This window comes from Buteo buteo, chromosome 3 (assembly GCF_964188355.1).
Source record: "Buteo buteo chromosome 3, bButBut1.hap1.1, whole genome shotgun sequence".
NCBI classification, from domain to species: Eukaryota; Metazoa; Chordata; class Aves; order Accipitriformes; family Accipitridae; genus Buteo; species Buteo buteo.
This window is the reverse complement of record NC_134173.1, coordinates 70,822,250-70,842,059: the sequence shown is the minus strand read 5'-3', so window position 1 is coordinate 70,842,059 and position 19,810 is coordinate 70,822,250. Positions and strand designations below refer to the sequence as shown.

The 19,810-nt window shown below is 39.3% G+C and overlaps 1 protein-coding gene across 7 annotated transcripts in view; it reads left to right on the top strand.

The window, feature by feature from the left end:
- Positions 1–1,507: 1,507 nt before the first annotated feature.
- The window catches only part of ZFAT (zinc finger and AT-hook domain containing), a 101,019-nt gene continuing 82,716 nt past the window's right edge, over positions 1,508–19,810 (top strand). For 2 of the 7 annotated variants that reach the window (XM_075023999.1, XM_075024005.1), the window contains exons 1-3: positions 1,941–2,287; positions 14,820–14,990; positions 19,550–19,810. In XM_075023999.1, coding sequence (XP_074880100.1) covers positions 2,221–2,287; positions 14,820–14,990; positions 19,550–19,810 — 499 coding nt within the window. In that variant the 5' untranslated portion in view covers positions 1,941–2,220. Of the gene's footprint in view, positions 1,617–1,939; positions 2,288–7,075; positions 7,095–7,151; positions 9,620–14,819; positions 14,991–19,549 lie in introns of those variants that run through there. The other 5 variants (XM_075024003.1, XM_075024000.1, XM_075024006.1 and 2 more) reach the window with 5 other exon arrangements.

Sequence of the window (19,810 nt, the reverse complement as noted above, 5' to 3'; positions counted from 1 at the left end):
TCATATAAATATTTTCTATGTTAAAAACTGTTTTGTTGGACTAGGAAATACATAGGTTTTGTGGCCTTCTGCCTGTGGCTGAATTTTACTTGTCACAATGAGATATATGGAGTGATGCTTTAAAAAATATTTTTTATAAGCTATTTCTCTGTTAATATGTATGCATTATTTCTCTTACAACAGGAAATTATTTAGGTTTATTACTGTAATTAATGCTGAAATGAATTATTGTTTTCACAATTTTTACTCTTTACACTTAATTGAGTACATCTGCAGTATGACAAAAAAATAATATCATACTGTTAACATTTAGGAAGGATAATGAGATTCCTACCCAGTCATTTGTACTGAAATTAACTACAGTAACAGACATTACGGCATTTGACACTAAATTCATTAATATTGAATACATACAACACTTGTCATGATTTAAAGTGATGGTGATAAAACTGATTTTCAGTGGTTGTTTGGGTGGAAACGAAACAGAAAACAAAACAGAAAATGAGGCAGAAGTGGGTGTTTATGAGTATTCCAGCAGCACTAGTTGTGCTGTGTCATGGAAGTTACCTGTCTTCAAGCTCTTATTAAGAAAAAAACAAACCAATAACGGAATAAATAATCTAATACCCAAATTCAAAAAATGATGTGATTCACCAGACTATTGATACATGTTGATACACTGGTCTCCATAGCATATGTGAAACCTCTGGAAAATAACTTATGGAGCAGTCAGGGTGTTAGGCATGAGGCTAAATATCCATCTGAACAGCACATCATCAATGCTTGTTTATGGACTTATTAATACGGTGGAAACCGTGTTTTCCGCCAAGCTTGTAAATATGCAGACGGACCAGGTTCATTACGACACAGCTGCGTAATCATCGGTGGTAAATTAAAAGGGGATTCGAGATCGAAGGGCTGTGTCAGTATCAACTGTGCAAGTCCCATCCTCCTCAGGGTCCCGGGGCAGGGAGAAGGCTGCTCCGGGCCCCCGCGGTGGAGAGGGGCACGGAGAATTCACCCCAGCAGACAGAGCCGCGGCTCGGGCGGTGGCCGGAGGATCATCCCCCTCCCCTTATCTCCGCCGGGCCCCCATCCCTCAGCGGGCGGCGGGAACCCGCCGGCACCGCCTGAGGAAACCCGCCAGCCTGAGCCTGCCGCCGGGGCGGCGGGCGACGCCCCAACTGCGCAGGCGCCGGCGCGGCGGCGGCGGCGACGGTTGGGCGGCGCGTGCGCTGCCTTCCCTGCCCTCGCGCCCCGCCCTCTCCCTGCCCTCGCGCTCTCCTGCGCGACGTCGCTGAGGAAGAAGCCGCCGTGTCGGACGCGGCAGATTCGCCATAACCGCGCCGCCCGGCTAGTCTCACCCCCGCCGCCCCCACCGATTAAAATAATATTTTCTTTACCTAAAGGGGGAGGCCCGCGGGGCCTTGGCGCGGCCCGCGGGAGCCCGGCCCGCTGGCGCGGGAGTGATTTTTTGGTTTTCCCTTCCTCCTCCCCCCCCCCCCCCCCCCCCCCGCTTTTCTTTTTAAACCAGGCCGCGCCGCTCGGCTTTCGGTCAGCTCCCCCGCTGCCCTCCCGCCCCTTCCCCGCCGCGGTTATGGAGGCTGCGGCTGCAGGTGAGCGGGGCGGCGCGGGGCCGGCCGCAAGCGGCGGGCCGGGGAGGGCGGGGGAGCGCGCACGGATCCGCTTAGAGCAGGGCCGGCTCTGACGGGGGGGGGGGGGGGGGGGAGAAAGTAGTTCCGGCGGCAGCTCTGTCGTCGCGCTCCATCCGCAGGAGAAGTAGTTCCCTCACCCCAACCGTCATCGCCCCTCCGCTGGCGGTAGAGGGGGGGCGGGGACGTGGGGGACACAGCGGCTGCTAGGCGCCCTCGGGGGTTGTGGAGCTGCCTCACCCGGGGGGCCGGGGCCTAGGCCGGGGGGGTGGCCGGCGGCGGGGTGAAGGAGGGCCGCGGGCCGCCGTGTGCCTGTGGGGAGGCGGCGGGGCTGCCTCAGCGCGGTCTCCCTGCAGGGGAGGAGGCCTTGGTCTGCTGCCTCTGCCGCCGCTCCTGGTCAGGAGCCTGCCGGGGAACACCCGGAAAAGAGCAGCTGCCGGGCTGCCTACCATTTGTATTGAACTAGTGCGCGTCTGGGTTTAAAACGCTCGTGCTTTCCTTTGGCAGCTTCTGTAAATAGCTTTAGCTCGAGTGCAGCTGCAGAAGGGACGTAACAAGCTAAAGTTAGATGCTTCCAGTGCATTGTCATCTCAGTCCTTTATGTGCCTTATATTGGCCTGACTTTCGTGACACGTGTAAGTAAGATTATGCAGGCGTGATAGCTGTAGTAATATGGTGTACACGCTTTCTGCATTTCACAATCCCTATGTGTTTGTTGCAGTACAAGTTTGTGAAGCGATGTTGCAGTAATATAACGCTGGTTAACTACCCCGTATATTCAGATTCGGCTTTTGGTTGTTGTTCCCTGAGATGACATTTTAATTGTTAGAATCCTAAGTTATTTCTAACTGTCCTATGAAGCATTTACAGACAATTAGTTTACAGCTCAAACAGGATTTTATGCCAAAGAGAGTAGCACTATCGGGAGAGTAACTTGTATCTAAATAGCAAAATAATTAACAGGTGGTGTGTTAAATGGGTACTATTGTAAAAGCATTCCAAGATTGCTTTATATTGTCTGATCCAATTTTAGATGAGAAGTTAATTCTTTTACTACTAGTAGTACTACTATTGCTACTAATAAATTTGTATTTATTCAAGGACATTTCTTTTAATTAAAAAATGTTCTGGGGGTAGTTGAACCCAGAACTGTCACGAGTGTGTGGTATATTTGATACTGCAACTGCAGAACTGACTTCCCATGCATTCTTGTTATGCGTGCTTCCAAAAATCAGGTTTGGAGCATTTCAGCCAGGGCATCCTGAAGTCGGTGGCTGATCATGTAGTTCGTGCTTATTCTTTAAGAGGTTCCAAGTTTTTTCTGTATGTCTGGTAGTGTGACTTACGGTACGATATTGTACGAGAGTGCGTTTTAGTGGTAACTTCAGCAGTGTTGCATTTAGCCACATGAGGGCGATCTTAAAACATTAAAAAAGTGTCTTACTATAAGCACATCTGTTACGGCTTTTTATTTAACGATGAAAAAGCTACCTTGTTTATATGTTTGATAAAGCGAACATTCTAAACTGCTGCAAATAATTTAATTTCCTAGTTACTAGAACATCCTTTTTAATCTAGTTCTGAATTTTGTGTATTTTAGCCAACATAACCATGTGTAGGCAGTTGTCTTCTTTTGAAGAACTTTATGTAACTTTTTTCAGGAGCATTTGTAAAGCTGGTGTGTGTAAAAAAAACCAAACCAACACCCCCCCCCCCAAACCCCCCCAATCAAACATATGCTTTCATTTGCCTTCATTAGTTAAACTTCAGTAGTTCTAAACACAAGTTTCTTTTAACAAATCTAGTAACAGACTAGATAAATACAGTATGTATGGTTATGGTGAGAGTGTGAGAACATGCTTCAAAGAGGAGAGATAAGAGCCTTGTGCCCTTTTCCTGTTGGGGTGGCTGTTTCATCATGTGGCATGAAGCAGGTTCTGGTTTCTGGCAATATCTGAGACAAGTCTGAAGCCAGTCAATGTAACCTGGATACTTAGTCTTCAGTAACTCAAGTTAACCATCTAAAATTGATTTAGCAAAAGGCAGAACTGTAGCCTGTTATTAGTCTGTTTCTCTGCCTTTGTATTGGAGATAATGATGTCTTTATGTCAAGTATTTGGAGATTTTCAGAGGTACTGTGTTGTGTTGGTGAAATATTATAGTATTTGTATGCTAGAGTAACTGAGCTGCATTAAAGTCCACATTGTGTAGTGCTCTTACTGTGACTTAAAAAAAGCCAAGAAAGTATCAATGGTCTGGATTTTAATTTTGTGGCATGCCTGAAACATCATGTCTCTAACAGTGACTCATGATGGATGTCTAAATAGAGAAGTGTAAGAACAGGGCAAGCACACAGTGATATTTGTCAAAAATGTTCTCTTAGACCTTCTTATGGGCTTGCTGAGCCCTGACTAGTGTCTTTCCACTTACTAGTTCTTGATGAACTTTCCTTCCAAGAATTTTTAACACCAAGCAGATGTGTACCCACCTTAGAGTTATATGAAGAACCGTGCTTGCTTTCATTTTCTCTGCTTCTCCCAGTGCAGCAGCAGGGAGAGATCAGCTAAAAGAGCAGACAGTAGTTTCAGAAGGATCATTTGCTGGTCATCTCCTCCATGACACACGTGATTTCATAGTTCTTCATTTTACACTTTGCCTTTTCTCCACTCCTCAGAAATCTTTTTTTTTTGTTTTCCTTATCTGACAAAACTTTACTTTTATAATGGTGTTTTCTTCTACTAAAGGTTCCTTTCACTGCTATTTAGCTGTGCTAGATTTTTTTTCTTCCCCTTTCTAAAATATTCTTTGATGATTAACTTCAAATATGATGCTTTTAAATAGCTTTCATGCTGCTTTCAAGGATTTAACTGTAATTGGAACCTTTTTAGTCCTTCTTGTGGTTTGTTTTAGTTTTCTTAAAGATGCTTTTTCTCTTTATATAGTTCACATTGTTGAAGTTAAACACAAACATTTCAGTCTTTATCACTCTTTTAAAGAATTTTTGAGTACTTCTTTCATCACAGTTACAGTGTAACTCTCAAGTAGTGTTGCTTTAAATGGGGCCCTGTGTTTTATTTCTGATAAAGTCAAAAACTGGTTCTCCTCATCTGGTTTCCCTGACTGCTTTCTGCGTGAAGCAGTCATTAATGGTGTCTAAACATTTAATCTTGGCATCCTGTCCTGACCTGACATATAACCAATCTGCATAAGGATAACTGAAGCCTACAATATATTGTTGTTTGTGTCTTTGTAACCTGTTCATCCTCTTCAGTGTGCCACAGTCACTCTTAACATTGTGGTCAGACTGTTGCTCATGTAGTCCTAACACTGTGCTTTTCTGTATAATGTGAAGATATCATTCCTCAGGGATACTGTTACTCGTTAAAATAGCCTGTTAATCAGATTTGAACCTAAGCTGCTTCTAACAGATGGCATTGCTTCACAAACAATCCATCCTACTTTCTGTCCTCAATATTTTGATGTGGTAGTGTGCCACTGGCATTACAACAATATTTTTCAGAAACCTGTTTGAATGCATGTCTGCTAATAATCCGTGTCTACAGTTAGGCATTTTGATTTTGACACCTTAGTAGGCTTCTTGCATTATTGTAGTAGTATGTAGACCTTAACTAGTGCTTTTTTTTTTTTCCTGCTTTTGTTTTGTCTGTCCTAGTATATCTGTATTGTATAGATTTTTAAATGCAGTTTCTTAATCAGAAATATTTACAAACTTCAGTATAATTTAGTCTTACATACTGTGTACCTCTCTGTAATGTCTGAGAGCCTCTATAGTTGTAGTTTACCTTGTAAACTAAACTTGTGGCCTTGTTAGAAAGAATGTTTAATGTATATGATTAGTTTTTCCATAAAACCATATTAAGCAGTATTGATTTTAGTATCATCTTTTAGTTTTTGCAGGAATACATCCTATACCAACATTGCCATAATTTTCTTAATGTTAAAATAAAAAATGTTTGTGGTATTTAACTAATGATAATTAAATTGTCCTGATTTTAGTTAGCAGCTAAAAGTGAGAACAGACTTGGTCAGGTGCTCCTTTTCTTTGACCGAATGTATTCTGTATTGTGGGTTTTGTCTCAGTAGTCATTCTATAGTGGTGAATTAAAAAAATAGTTGCTTACTGTTCAGAATAGTTCAACTTCAGATGAAGGAATAGCTTTCTGTTCTGTCTTGCCTGCTGCTTTTAGTACAGTTAATTTGTTAGTTTTGAACATGGGATTCTTGTGATGCTGCTGTTCTAATGGTAGCAAATAGTGGCAGATTTTATGTACTTTTTTCCTTAATGCTTACTGAGGATAATGCTTTTGATTTGGAGATATGCCATAATCCTGCATACTAATTTCTTGATGAATCAAAATAGAGAAAATAGCAGGAAACAAGTATTGATTTATTTAATTTTTTTACTCTATCAGATGAAGAGAAATAAAATTAGTTTATACCAGCATCTTTATTAAAATGATAACTAAAACATTATAAGGTCAAGGGGGAGGTTTAAGGAATAAATCTGTGGCTAAATATAGCCTTCTGAGGTTAAAGTACACGTAATCAAAACTTACATTCATTTAAAGATCCTTTTTTGTAAGATAGAAAAATGCATCTGACAGGTACTTACATTTTAGTGAAATTATGGAATGGTACTCATTACTCGAAGGTATGAAAACCAAATAATCGTAAATTTCACAGTGTTTTAAAAAATATTTGGATTTCTTTTTTTAAACAGATTAAAGTAGATTTTAAGTAAAAAACCCAACAACAAAAAAAAGTCCCTCCAGTTGAAGAAATAAAAATCAGAGATACATTATAATGTGTTTTTTAAAATTTCATATATTTGAAATAGCATTGAAAACGAAAAATATCTCTAACATGCACAGAGGAGTAAGATCTGATGTCTAAGAAAAATTTTTAATGCATTTGACATTAGTATAGGATATCATACTTCATTGTACTGTATGTGCCAATTCTTTTATGTTCAGTTCAAACCATTTTTTTCCTGAGAGATAATGTTGCTTGTATTAAACACAAATCGTTGGCTTTTTTACTTATTACTTTCATACTAACCATTATCTCACAATCTTAATACTTCTACCTGAAGAATCTATCAAGGAAAAATCTTGTTTATTGTTCTTAGACACTTCGGTATTTTACGTGCTTAGCATTTGTCTATGAAGAGTTCTTTAATAAAAACATTAGTTTTATTGGAAGAATTGTGCCCACTTTTCATTGCACTTGAGATTTGAACAGAAACCCTTGTATTTTCTCAGTAATTATCACGTTAGCATATTATTATCATGTTTGGTATTGTAATGGAAAATTTAACTCCATTGAATAAAGATGACTTGTAGGTAATAGAATTGTGATCTAATAATTGCAGATTTCAAGATAACAGTGCAGGAGGAGAGCAATGGAAAGAGAGGAAGTCAGGTACTGAAGTAACAAATACCTCTTTTTTTTTATAAGCTTGTTGGACAGCAATGCAGTGCTGTGCTTTGCTGGTAAATGAAAATACAGTCTGTTTCTAATTGCATTATAACATTTGTGTTAGCTATTTGTAGACATTGTTAAGGTGTTAGATATTGGGAGTTTCTATAAGAATAAGTAATTGTTTTAGGAATATTTTAAAATTATTGCTGGATTTTAGGCAGTTATCTCTGAATATTGCCCAGTGCTGAGATGTAGGAGAGATTTAGGTAGGACTGTAGGATTTTCTTTTACTTGGTCCACAAGCAGAGCTGGTTTTACAGATGTGGGCTTGGAGATTTGAGAGTAGCACACCTTAAGGAAGTAAAACTTGTTGGAGAAAGATCAGAAACAACATTGTGGGGGATATCCTGGGGGAGCCCCTGTCACAGGCTGATGGACACAGCTGCTGCTTTCCCACTTGCAGATTCAACCAGCTGCAAAGCTGAGTATGTATCCCAGAGACACACTCTGCACACACCACACACAAGACACCAACACGGGAGGCAATGCCTTCAACAGCACCTATGTATAGGATTTACGTAACATGTAAGTAGAGACAGCCAAGTCCTCCTCTTTGGCTGGTAGAGATTGAAGTTCACTAGTGAAAGCACACACACAGCACTCTCTAGGTGCACAAAGCACGTGCACATTCACAGATCTCCCAGCTACCAGCATGACCTCTCTGTCCATCTGATATGGCACCCACAGCCACGAAGCAGGTTTGGGGAAGATGCAGATGCTTATCCCACCCCTGCCCAGCAGCTGGCACCAGGCACACAGGCTATGACCCATGATCCCACTCCAGCTGCTGGTGCTGAGCCCCTTACTTCACTCAGCCCAGTCCCCCCAGTAGCTGCATCTGGGACATACAGTGGTCCCATCTCAGTGGCTGGAGGTGGGGATGGTGAATGGGGGTTGTGGTCAGCTTGTAACACTTGGTCTCTGCTGCTTCTTCCTCCACACACTCTTCCCCTCCTCCAGCGTGGTGTCCCTCCCACAGGAGACAGTCCTTCATGAACTGCTCCAGCATAGACCCTTCCCATGGGCTGCAGTTCTTCATGAATTGCTCCAATGTGGGTCCTTTCCACAGGGTACAGTCCTTCAGGAATGGACTGCTCCAGCGTGGGTCCCCACCAAGTCCTGCCAGAAAACCTGCTCTTGTCTGGGCTCCCCTCCATGGGCCATGGCTCCTGCCAGGAACCTGCTCCTGTGGGGGCTCCTTTCCATGTGTTGTGGCTTCCTTCAGGGCACATCCACTTGCTCCAGTGTGGGGTCCTCCATGGGCTGCAGGTAGATACCTGCTCCACCATGGACCTCCCTGGGCTGCAGGGGGACAGCCTGCCTCACCTTGGTCTTCCCCTGGGCTGCAGGGGAATCTCTGCTTCGGCGCCTGGAGCACCTCCTCCCCCTCCTTCTGCACTGACCTGGGGGTCTGCAGGGCTGTGTCTCTTACATGTTCTCACTCCTCTCTCCTACCTGCTGTGTAATGTTTTTTATCCTTTCTTAAATATGTTACCACAAAGACGCTACCAACATTACTGATGGACTCAGCTCTGGGCAGTGGTGGGTCTGTCCTGGAGCCAGCTGGAACTGGCTCTGTCTGACGTGGGGGCAGCTCCTGGTGTCTTCTTATAGAAGCCACCCCTGCAGCCTCCCCTCTGCTACCAAAACCTTGCCATATAAACCAAATATACATAGTCCCACAGATGGCTCCCCAAGTATTCCAAATCTTCCTGTTCCTCTGCTTTTCCCTTTTCTTGCCAGTTAGAAAGTCAAGGTGGACTTCTCCAAAGCTCTGCATGCAGTTTCTCGGTGTCCCATCAATTAGTAACTGGAGACTTTTGGTCCTTGGCATTGTCACTGTTATCTCTTGTCTGCCAGGTTTGTGTCTCTGTATTCTTGTTCATCATGTATCCTATTAACTTATTGACCTCCTTTGCATTGAAAATATTCTTGATCAGATAGCCTTAATGAAGCAGACTTTCACCTTCCACTTACCCTTGTAAATGATAAAAAGACTAAAATCTTATTTAAGAAGTTGCTATTTCTCATCTCATTCTTGGCTCACTACGTTCTGTTTCATGGCTGTACCCTTGGATGCACAACAGAACAAGAACTTTCATACAGTTGTTTTTAAGAGCTTTCATACAGAGGATGTTAAACACCCAAACTTCTCACCTAATAATTGAATTTGCAACAAGCACTGCATGCTATGACATGACTTACTGCAGAGTTGGAAGACCTGAGTGGTGAAGAGTGGGCTGTCCTGTGGACCTAAACATCAAGTGAAGCGATGGAGTGTCAGGTCTGGTGTGTGTTCCCGCTGTACTGCTCCCTGTTAGCTTTTGCTGAGCTGCTGGTGAACTGGAGCAGGGAGTTAAGTGACCCGCAACAAGTTGGAAGTGCAGCCAGGCACTGAAGAAGGAACTGGTATTGTGGAACTAGAAGGAGGAGAGTAGACCCAAGGACATGATTCTGAGCTGAAGGCATGTTTTTGTATTTCTAATAATTCTATCAGGTTCCCTAAAGGAACCAACACTACCACAAGGCTTTTCTTTGCAAACCTTGATGTGCTTGTAGATGGGAAGATAGAAGCAAAGGGAGTTTAGGATCAAGCGTGTGAGGAACCACGTCTGTGGCTAAGTACATGCAGATCCTCTAGCTGTTTTGCTGGAGTAGAAAATGGCAAATCAATGGCTTAAATTGTGTCTATGCAGGAAGAAGTACTGCTGGAGAAGAGACATAGTGGTTTTCTCTGTGCTGTAACTGGGTGTTAACCCTGGAAATAAAGATATTGCTCCTTATTTAATCTGAGTTAAGAATACCTGAATCTTCTAGCAGGATTCAGTGATACAGTGTCTGGTAGCCGTATGGTATAATATGCCCAATGAAGACTGTGGTAGCTTTAGATCAGGCCTGTCTAAATCTTGTGAAACCTGGAAGCTATGTTTACCTTTAAGATTTTAAGCTAAGAATGAGTACTGTTGGATTCCAACCAGGCCTGAACAGAGAGGGGCAAAGTTCTCGTAGCTACGAGAAGAAGGGAGGTTGGAAACAGGAGTACGAGTCAACATGAGTAGTTATGTTGAAAGCTTGGAATTGCATAGTAAGGAACAGGGGGAGAGAGATGAGAGAGTCTGGTAGAGAGCATGGTGTAAGAAATGCAGGAGACAGAAAGGGAAAGCTTGAAAATGCGTGATAGGAAGAGGGAAAAAAAAAGAATTGGAAACAAACACTAGTATAACTTGAGAGATAAAGGAGTTACTAAACTGAGAATAAAGGTTATATTACATATGCTGAAGATGGGAGGAAATGTTTTAGATTTAATATACTTCATTTTTTTTTCACTTTCACCATTAGCGTTACTAATTGTAATACAATCACAAATGCCTAATTGTCATTAAAAAAAAAACCCCAAACAAAGAAAAAAAAACAATGAGACAAAGTCCTAGTCTAAGAATGACATATAAGATTTTAAATTGCACAAAGTTCTTGTTGTTAAGAATTTGATGGTGATGAGGCAGCAAGGTTTGTTTCAGCTCTGTTGTAAGTTTAGAAGGAAATAAGTAGTTATTCATATTCTGAACTTTATTGCTGTGTATTTTAGGAAGGTTGACCAGGTGCAGAAGTATGCGTACTATCAACTTTGTTATTCCACAGGCCAATAGATATCTAGTGATTTTTTTATTTTTGTATTTAACTACAGAGTTCTAGTTCCTTTTAACAGTTGCAGAACTTCAAAGGCTATTACAGAACTTTTTAACTGTTGCCTGCATTGAAAAGAGTGGTGAAAAGTTTTGGATACATTAGAATGATTTATGGCATATAAATACAGATTTGTTTCCTTGCTCTGTGTTTCTTGTGAAAATAGTTATTTAAAAATAAAACAAAACAGTACCCAACCCCTAGCCTACCTTTTATGCAAAATGAAAGTTTTTGATTAGTTAAAATTAACTCTGGACTAGGTTTTGTCATACAATGATCAAAAGTATATATAACAATAATATATTACCTGATTCCCTTAAATATTGTTAATTTCAGTGATTTTTCTAAGGTACCTGCTTCTTTCCCCCCCTTCTCTCCTCCCCACTCCAACTTTAAAGCAAAAAAGCACAGGTACTGTTTTATGCTTTGTGAAGGGGATTGGGAATAAGGGAACCTGCTTCCAAGTTTGCAACTTGCTATTTGTTTTTAGTAATCCATTTGTTAATCTCCCTTTGCTGTATACATGCTTAATATACAGAAAAAAAATTGACAAATTAAGAAATATGCTGAGGTCTTTAGAAGAATTAAAAAAATAAATGGCTTCACTTACATTACAGCTTACTTTTCCATTTAAGAAGAAAATAACTGGTATTATTTATTTCAGTGTACACTTCACACAGTTTATATGAGTGAACTGAAGATAATTAATTAACACAAAGCACGTTTAGTCAACGAAATGTTCCAAATTGGTTTTGGCTGAAATTCCTGTTGTTTGTTTACCTGCATACTTGATTACTGTTCCTTTCTTTCTCTGCATATTTCATTGCTGTCTAATTAATTGCTCTGTTGATTTCCTACATAATTAATTATTCACTAATTAATCATTGATTCCCTGCATAGTTAATTAACTCATTGCTTATTTGATTTTTACACTTCATTGACTATAATTCATTCCTCTGTTGCTACACCACCTAATTAGCAACTGGTTAATCAATTATTGTTTGCTTACTTCTAATCTAGTTGTTTAGGTCCCTGATCAGCACAGTTTATCCTCTGCTATCTGACCTCCTTTTCCAGTCATGCTTCCTAAAATAATTTTTTTACTCAGTTTTGTTTCCATCTCACCTCTGAGCAAAGCACATGTATCTTCTGCATATTCTCCTGATGCTTTCTGAACCTTCACTAATACACTGTTCCCTGCCACCTGGTCTGTTGACTTCTGGTTCTGTTCCAGCTTTACTTCTGTGTGATGGTTTGTGTAGTCAGGCACTTTAAACAACCACAGAGACTTTTGGGGTTTCTTGTTGCTTTTCTGCCCATTTCCAAGTCCTCACTGGGAGGAGCAAGAGATAAAGTGGTGTGTGAGTACTGATTACAGCCGTTGAAGGAGGAGACAGGAGACACAAAGCAGTAAACCTGAACTTTTAGGGAAAATGACTAGCAGATTAGGAAGTAGAAACAGTTGCAAATAAAACCTCAAAATAGAAGTGTCAGCTAAATCATGGAATTTCAATGTTCAGTGTTAGTTAAACCTTTAGGTAAATGCTCATAGGTTTTGTAGTGTGAATCTCAAATGTGCATTTACATTTAGAGAGAACAGTTGTCATCCACTGGGTCAATAACAGGCTTCATTCACTTTTTTTAAAAAAAGTATAATGCTAACTAGAGCAGAAATAGTTCAAAGGAACTGGTTCAAAGGAACATTTCCATTATAAACATACTGCAGTCAAAATAGAAATGTGTTTGTGCTCAAGACAGCAAAATGTCTGAGAAGGAACCCTACCAAGCTCCTAAGAACACGTTGAGCGTACTATACATTTTACATAGCTGCTTATGTGTATAATATAGAGCATATTTCAAAACAGGAACAGTATTTGAATTGTTTTTCAGAGGTGTTTTAAAAGAGATGAAGGCATACTCTGCCTTTTGGTTTTGAGGTAGTTATTTCTGAAGATGAGGATGCTTTTATTATAGTTTCAGGTGCAAATAACTGTAAAAGAGAGCCAGCTCTGCTGTTCTTAACATTCAGAACACCTTAAAGATGGATTTTTCTTGAGTGGGGTGAACCGTATAATTAGTGTGTTGTGAAAGGAGGTGAATAATGTTGAATAGGGTTAGTGATCTTTGCTTGGGATTGTTTTGAAAATGGGTCCCAAAATACAGTTTCCTTGTTCGCTTCCCCCCAGATTCATCCCAAAGTTCACAAAATACCACTTTATTTCTGTACTTATCCGGCTAATCTGTGTTTGGTTTGTACCTCAAATAACATTCGTTGTTCCAGTTTGCTTTCAGTGAGCGTACGTCCCTAATTTTCCTTAGGGAGGTGGAGGGAGAGGAGCAGTTGAAACCTATCTCTGGGCCAGGAGTTTATATATGTAGGTGAAGAACAAGTGTGCTGTTAAAATTGATTCCTGGTTGTTGTTAGGTTTCATTGGACACTGAAGGGAGCAGGGTCTGTTGAAAAATCAAACCATTAAAAAAAGTGACAGCAATTTTAGAAAGCAAACAAAGTCCTCTGAATTAACTCTATGCCAAAAGTTTGTGAGGTTTTTTTAGCTGGGTTTTTCTGAGTTGTTAACTTTGTATTAACCCTTCTTTATTTTTGTTTACTCTCTTGTGGCTTTGCTTTCACATCACACCTCTAGTGCCTGTGAATTAAAAAAAAATAAATCCACAAAGTTTTGTCTAAAAAGTTCTGTAAAATTTCTGTTTAAAGCATTGACCAAGGAAAGTTTTTAATGAAATTCTTCATTTGCTGCTGCTTTGAAGGTTTTTAGTTTGTTGGAGTTTTTTTTGAATCAGCAGGAATTTTTCATACAACTGGTATGTCAAAGCCTATGAAATACTAAATGTTTTCATTAATGTTGAATATTGCCTCTGAGGCTGACATGATGTGTTTTGTTTTGAGAGAAAAACTTTTTTTCCCCTGCTTAAATTTTCCTCCTATTCCTGCCCATTTTTCTCTATGTAGATGGGTCAAGATGAGGCCTGATATTTTTTTCATATATTGGGATAAAAGAAGAAAAAACTGTGTGTTTGTACAGCTCTGAAGTGAATGGCCAGAAGGAGAAAGGAAGATGATGTGATTGCATAGCTGTGACTGCCATATGATGTAACATTTTGTGGTCTACTGTGCTGCAGATGTTCTGACCTTCCTCCCCACTCTTTCCTTAGTGGCAGAGCAACATCTAAGGATAATGACCCCCGAAATGATGCTCTTAACATTTTTAACTCACAGTGTATGCTCGTGGTAACATGCTAAGGCAAAAGTGACACATCAAAGCATACAATTTTATAAAATATATTTATTTTCTAACAAATGTTACTGTGGTGAATGAAAAGTTTCCTTTTATCTTTTATGGTATTTAATTCTTCCTGCCTTCTTTTGTTTCCAGCACTTACACAGGTAATTAGAGAATTAGGCTTGTTTAAGTGAGGTAAGTAGAAAGGTTAAGTACAGGTAGGAAAGAACAGTGTAGTCTGTGAATGTAAATTAGGATTCGGAGCCCAGCTGTATTTCAGAGCTGCTTTCTAAAGGATAAAATGTTTTGCATTTATACCAATGTGATACACAACAAACCTGGACAATGACTTAATGTCTTATATAATTCTATTGTACGTTTGAAAAAATATGAAATTGTAATGTTGTCTGAGGCTGGAAGGGAAAAAAAAAGTCTTTATCCTGCTTCCTTTTGGGTCTTGTTAGAAAATTTCTAAGATTTGAGCCAGAAGAAATTTTTTGCCCTGTGAGGATCTGGGTAGGAGTTTAACCATTTCTTAAATTAATTCATTTTGGGATTTATTATGAATGTCTTAATTTAACAGTGTAACATTCTTTGTTTCAACTCATTACTGTCTATTAAATGTCTTAAGTTAACTGATAGTTACTGCGTTAGCTGAACCAAAATCTCAATAATTAGTGGTAATAAAAATAAACAATTTTGGAAATACTGACTCCTTGTTTTTAAACTTATTTTTCAGGGATCAATTCCATCTTCATGTGTAAGCTTTGTAACTTATTTTCACCAAATCAATCTGAACTATTGTCTCATGTCTCTGAGAAGCATACAGAAGAAGGGACCAACGTGGATGACATCATTATTCCGCTCCAACCTCTAACAGTACCCACAAACATAAACAAAGATGGAGAAGGTACATTCATAAATTGAGAGGAATGTAATTTTCAAAGTAATTTAGTTTTTTAATAAAACCTGTGGTGTGATGATTCTGCATTGTGTATAGAATGATTTACATAGCTTGTTTTCATAATGGTCACTGTACAACTGCCACCCTGAATTTCATTCAGTGCAGAATAGACCATAAGACAGATGTGGATAAACTCAGCACGTGATAGAGGATGATGACATTGGTCCATTAATTTTAAATGTCAAGTATAGAAAGGTCTGCTTCCTACAGCTTTAATTTGAGCTATGTAACAGCAGTGGGAAGATTGTGTAATAGCAGTGGGAAGCAACCAGGATACCATGGATGGGGGTGTGTCTTGAGGCTTAGGAATGGTGGTGTGCTTTTTGAGTTGTCTAACTTCTTTGTTGTGATTCAGGTAATACTAATAGTTCTATTCCAAAGAGGAAATAATTTGTAACTGTGCTTTGATATTGGCACTGGTAGTCAAAGGTTGAATTAGTTATACAGAAAAATTGTACTCTGCAGTGGAAGAAGTTACATTCATTCCATTTTTAACTGATTATAATTGGAATCCCTGGTAATATTAGCAATGGATTGAAAGTAATTCAGACTTCATAATTATATCTTCTTTTAGATCCTTACTGAGCAATGGATTTATATGGTTGGCAAACCTCTTACTTAAGACAACTACTAGGATTTTCCAATCATTATGATTTCTGGATTTTAAAAACTATGTGCTTATGAATAAAAAACACTCTAACATCATACTTACATAATTTTTCTTTTATCATTAACATGTGCATGTGATATTTCTTCATTTATTTACCAGCAGTAATTCAGTAGCTATGTTAACTTCATCACCATAAGAGGATATTTCTAATAATGGTCATATAGTATTCAAGTGTAACTGCTATCTCCTCAGATAGTTGGTGAGGAAAAATTGCACCAGATTATTATTTCACACAATGCCTAAAATTAACAGTGCATCAGAAGAAGATGAATAAATTTCAGATCTAAATCAAGTTTCAAAATACCATTCTAATTTTATTTTCATTGTACAGAATGAATTTCTCAGGCATGCAGCATGCATCTGCCTTTCTTAAATCTTTGTTTCCTGTTATCCCTTCACTAAATTGTATTTCTGAGCACGGTGAGACTAGTACTTTGTAACATACTTGTATTCCTTTTAGTAAAAAGGCTCTTCCGTAAACTTCTTTTTGCATTTGTGTCAGGGATTGTCTGCACTTTCTGTATAGTATGTTGTTAAGCATGCATTGTACATTTATGAGGATAGTATGTAATTACTGTTATGATCTGAAGCAACAGAAATTAGACACATGCAGCTTTTAAGAAAACAACTTTGCAAATCTAATTATGTAAAATATAACATTCATATGTTAAGTTACATATTCATAAGTTACCTTTTTCATTATCTTGGTGAGTACTTTTCATCATCTGATATGATCATATGGTGCCACCTTTTTCAGATTATGTAGCCCAACTCTTTGCCATCTGCTTTCAGTAAGAATGTCAAGGTAAATTACTTTCACCTAGATTTCAACTTATATTCTAGACATACTTTAGTATTTCTTCTTTCCCATCACACAGATTGATCAGAAAAGAGGGTACTCTGTTCTGAAGCCCTATTCAGTTATTTTCTGTGTTCTGTTTAAACTGTGTTCACAGTTGAATAGAGGAATTTGGAGATTTTTCTTTCAAGGCATCATTTTTTTCCCTCCTGTTACGGAATTTGCAGCAGACAAAACTTTTAAAAGTTTATAATATACACTTTTTTTTCTCAGTGGACCCTTCTTTGTAGTAATTCACTAAAAGGAGAAGTCACTAATGAATGACAGTCTTAGAAATTACAACTTCCTTTTAGTACTCTTTGAGTGAGAGATGAACATCTTTATGTCCTTTGAAAGCATAGTTTCTCTTCCAAGTATTGGTAAACACTGTAGCTACTCCAGAATTGGTATAGACGAGTGAACACTGAGTTGTTAATGGAGCTCTTTGTTCTGCCTGAGTAATAAATTAATGATTTTGTAAGTACTGTGAACAAGTAAAATGCTAGGCAAGTAGTATATGTTTATTATTCTAATGTTATTTTATTGGCAGTGCTTTCTGCTGAATTTTATTTAGTCACGCCACTTTCCCATAGTTAGGTCATGATCTATTTAGAGTTGATTTGTCCTAACCATTTTGGTAGGATGTTGTTAGAATTTTTTTATTAAGTGGAACCAAGGGTACCAGGCAGATGTTGCTGTTATACAAATTATGCATAGATCACATTTTGTTCTCTCTTATAACCCAGAAGACATATTTCATACTTCCCCCATCTGTGCTGTGCAAACCCAAACAAACATACCCCCCTCTCCCTCTCCCTCTCCCTCTCCCTCTCCCTCTCCCTCTCCCTCTCCCTCTCCCTCTCCCTCTCCCTCTCCCTCTCCCTCTCCCTCTCCCTCTCCCTCTCCCTCTCCCTCTCCCTCTCCCTCTCCCTCTCCCTCTCCCTCTCCCTCTCCCTCTCCCTCTCCCTCTCCCTCTCCCTCTCCCTCTCCCTCTCCCTCTCCCTCTCCCTCTCCCTCTCCCTCTCCCTCTCCCTCTCCCTCTCCCTCTCCCTCTCCCTCTCCCTCTCCCTCTCCCTCTCCCTCTCCCTCTCCCTCTCCCTCTCCCTCTCCCTCCCCCTCCCCCTCCCCCTCCCCCTCCCCCTCAACACTAAAAGTATGAAATTTTGAGGAGAATAATTTTATTTTTCATTTTTGCACAATTCTCAAGATTTGGAAATATTTTGGTGTAAAAAAACTTTAAGGGGCTCCTTTGCCGTTGCTGCCATAAGCTGAAATATGCACAAGATTTAAGTTTGCTTGTTTTTTTCTGAGCATTAAAAACAGAGTACTTGGCAAAATTTTTGTATGTGCCAGTCCTTTGTCTGTCTCTGATATTACAAAGATGATGGCTGACAGGTGCTTCATACCTGCTCTATTTCACTTGTCACATTTTAATGCACATTAAACTCCAGGGTTTTTTTGCAATTACAATGACCATGTCAAGCTCTTTTACCTTTTAATTCTCTAAGCTGGATTTCACTGCATGTAACTGAAGGTTCTTAAACTGGGATCTTAGTCACCCTGGGATCCAGAGATGATTCAGGCCTTGTGTGATCTGAACTGCACTCTGAAGAGCAGTTTCTCTGTTCCTTCAATATAGAAGACAAACTAATTTGAGAGCTCAAGTGTCTAACGTTAGATAAAATGAATCCTAAAAGCCTGGAAGAAGCCTAACTCTGTCCTGTTTCTCCATGCACCATCAGGCAAGCTCTTTTCAATGCAAGCTAGTTTTTCCTTCTATGCAGAGTAGATATGATACTTCACCAGATGTCTGCTCAGACTCAGAAAAATCATTTCAGTGCTACCATGGTTTGCTGCTTGTGTACTGACAGTTTCTTGCAGCAGAGCAAGTTCAAAGTAACTAACTAAAATCTGTACAATAACAATTGGATAGTTCCTCAAGCACACAGTATAAAGAAGTAAAGTCCAAGCAAGCAACCCCTGACATTGACAAGAAAAATAGAGACTGATAGAGACTGATTCTTTTCATTGTATTAAACTATTAGATAGAAGTAAATTATAGCTAGGATGAAATCTAAAATAACTTAATTACTATCCAGAAGTTTCCACCCTTCCTTCTGAGTATCTGCTTTTGTTGATTTAAAGTTTCTTGGGATCTAATTGGTTTGGTCAATGAAGCCAACAGTTACTTCTGTGAGCGGGTGATAGCAAGTTGGCTTTTGAATTAACTACAGCAGTGATGAGAGAAATCTTAAGCAGGAAATACGAGTGTGAAGTTTTTTATGTTGTCATGCATTTCTATGTTCACTACATCTCATTGATTTTATCAATGTTTCCTCTACAGAAATATGGAAATGTAAAGTTATGTATTAAGAATTGTGGATGAGTTCTGATTTTAATTATTTGAAATACTCATTCAGGAAACATTTTTTGCATGACTTTTGGAATTTATTTGTTGCCAATGTTTTTTTATACCAACTTTTGGCTAGAAAGTGCTAACAATGAAGAACCAGAGGAAATAATAGAGAGTAATTGTTCAATTTATTAAAAGGACAAGGAGTTTTTGTATTTAAAAGAGAAATGTTTTTCTCTGAATACATCTCAATACTTAAGCAATTTCTTCGAGAGTGATTTAAATTAAAAAGGTTTTTTGTAGAGTGGCAGAACACAGTAGAGCAACTTTGTAGAATATGCATGCTGATACAGTTATAGAACAATCTAAAGGAGTGTTTCCAGTCTAATTTCTGTAAAACTGTGGCACTTTGACATCTGCCGATCTCAGTAACACAAATGTTATTGCTTTGCAGCTAGCAGAAATGCCAACAAATACCACTGCTTAAAAATAAGTTTGTGTGAAGCTAACCTTTTTTTAGGCTTTAGGGATAGAGGCTTTCAAACTTCATTTAATATTCCTATTTTTCAAAGACTAGATGGATAGTAGCTAATTAGCTGTGGAATTTAATTATAACTTCTTTTAACTTTAACTTTCTTTTCTAGAGCTTCTTGTAGTGAAGAGGAAAAGGGGCAGACCAAAAGGGTCTACTAAGAAGTTTTGTGTGGATGAAGATGCAGCAGAAAATAACCCTGTTCAAAGTGAAGAAACTCTGCCTGGGACAGAAGAAGGAGTGGAACTGTCTGAAGTCTCACCAGGCAGCTTGGAATGTAGGAAATGCAATCGGAAGTTCTCCAACACACGTCAGCTGAGGAAACATATCTGCATTATTGTTTTAAATGAAGGAGAGGAAGAAGGAGATGGAG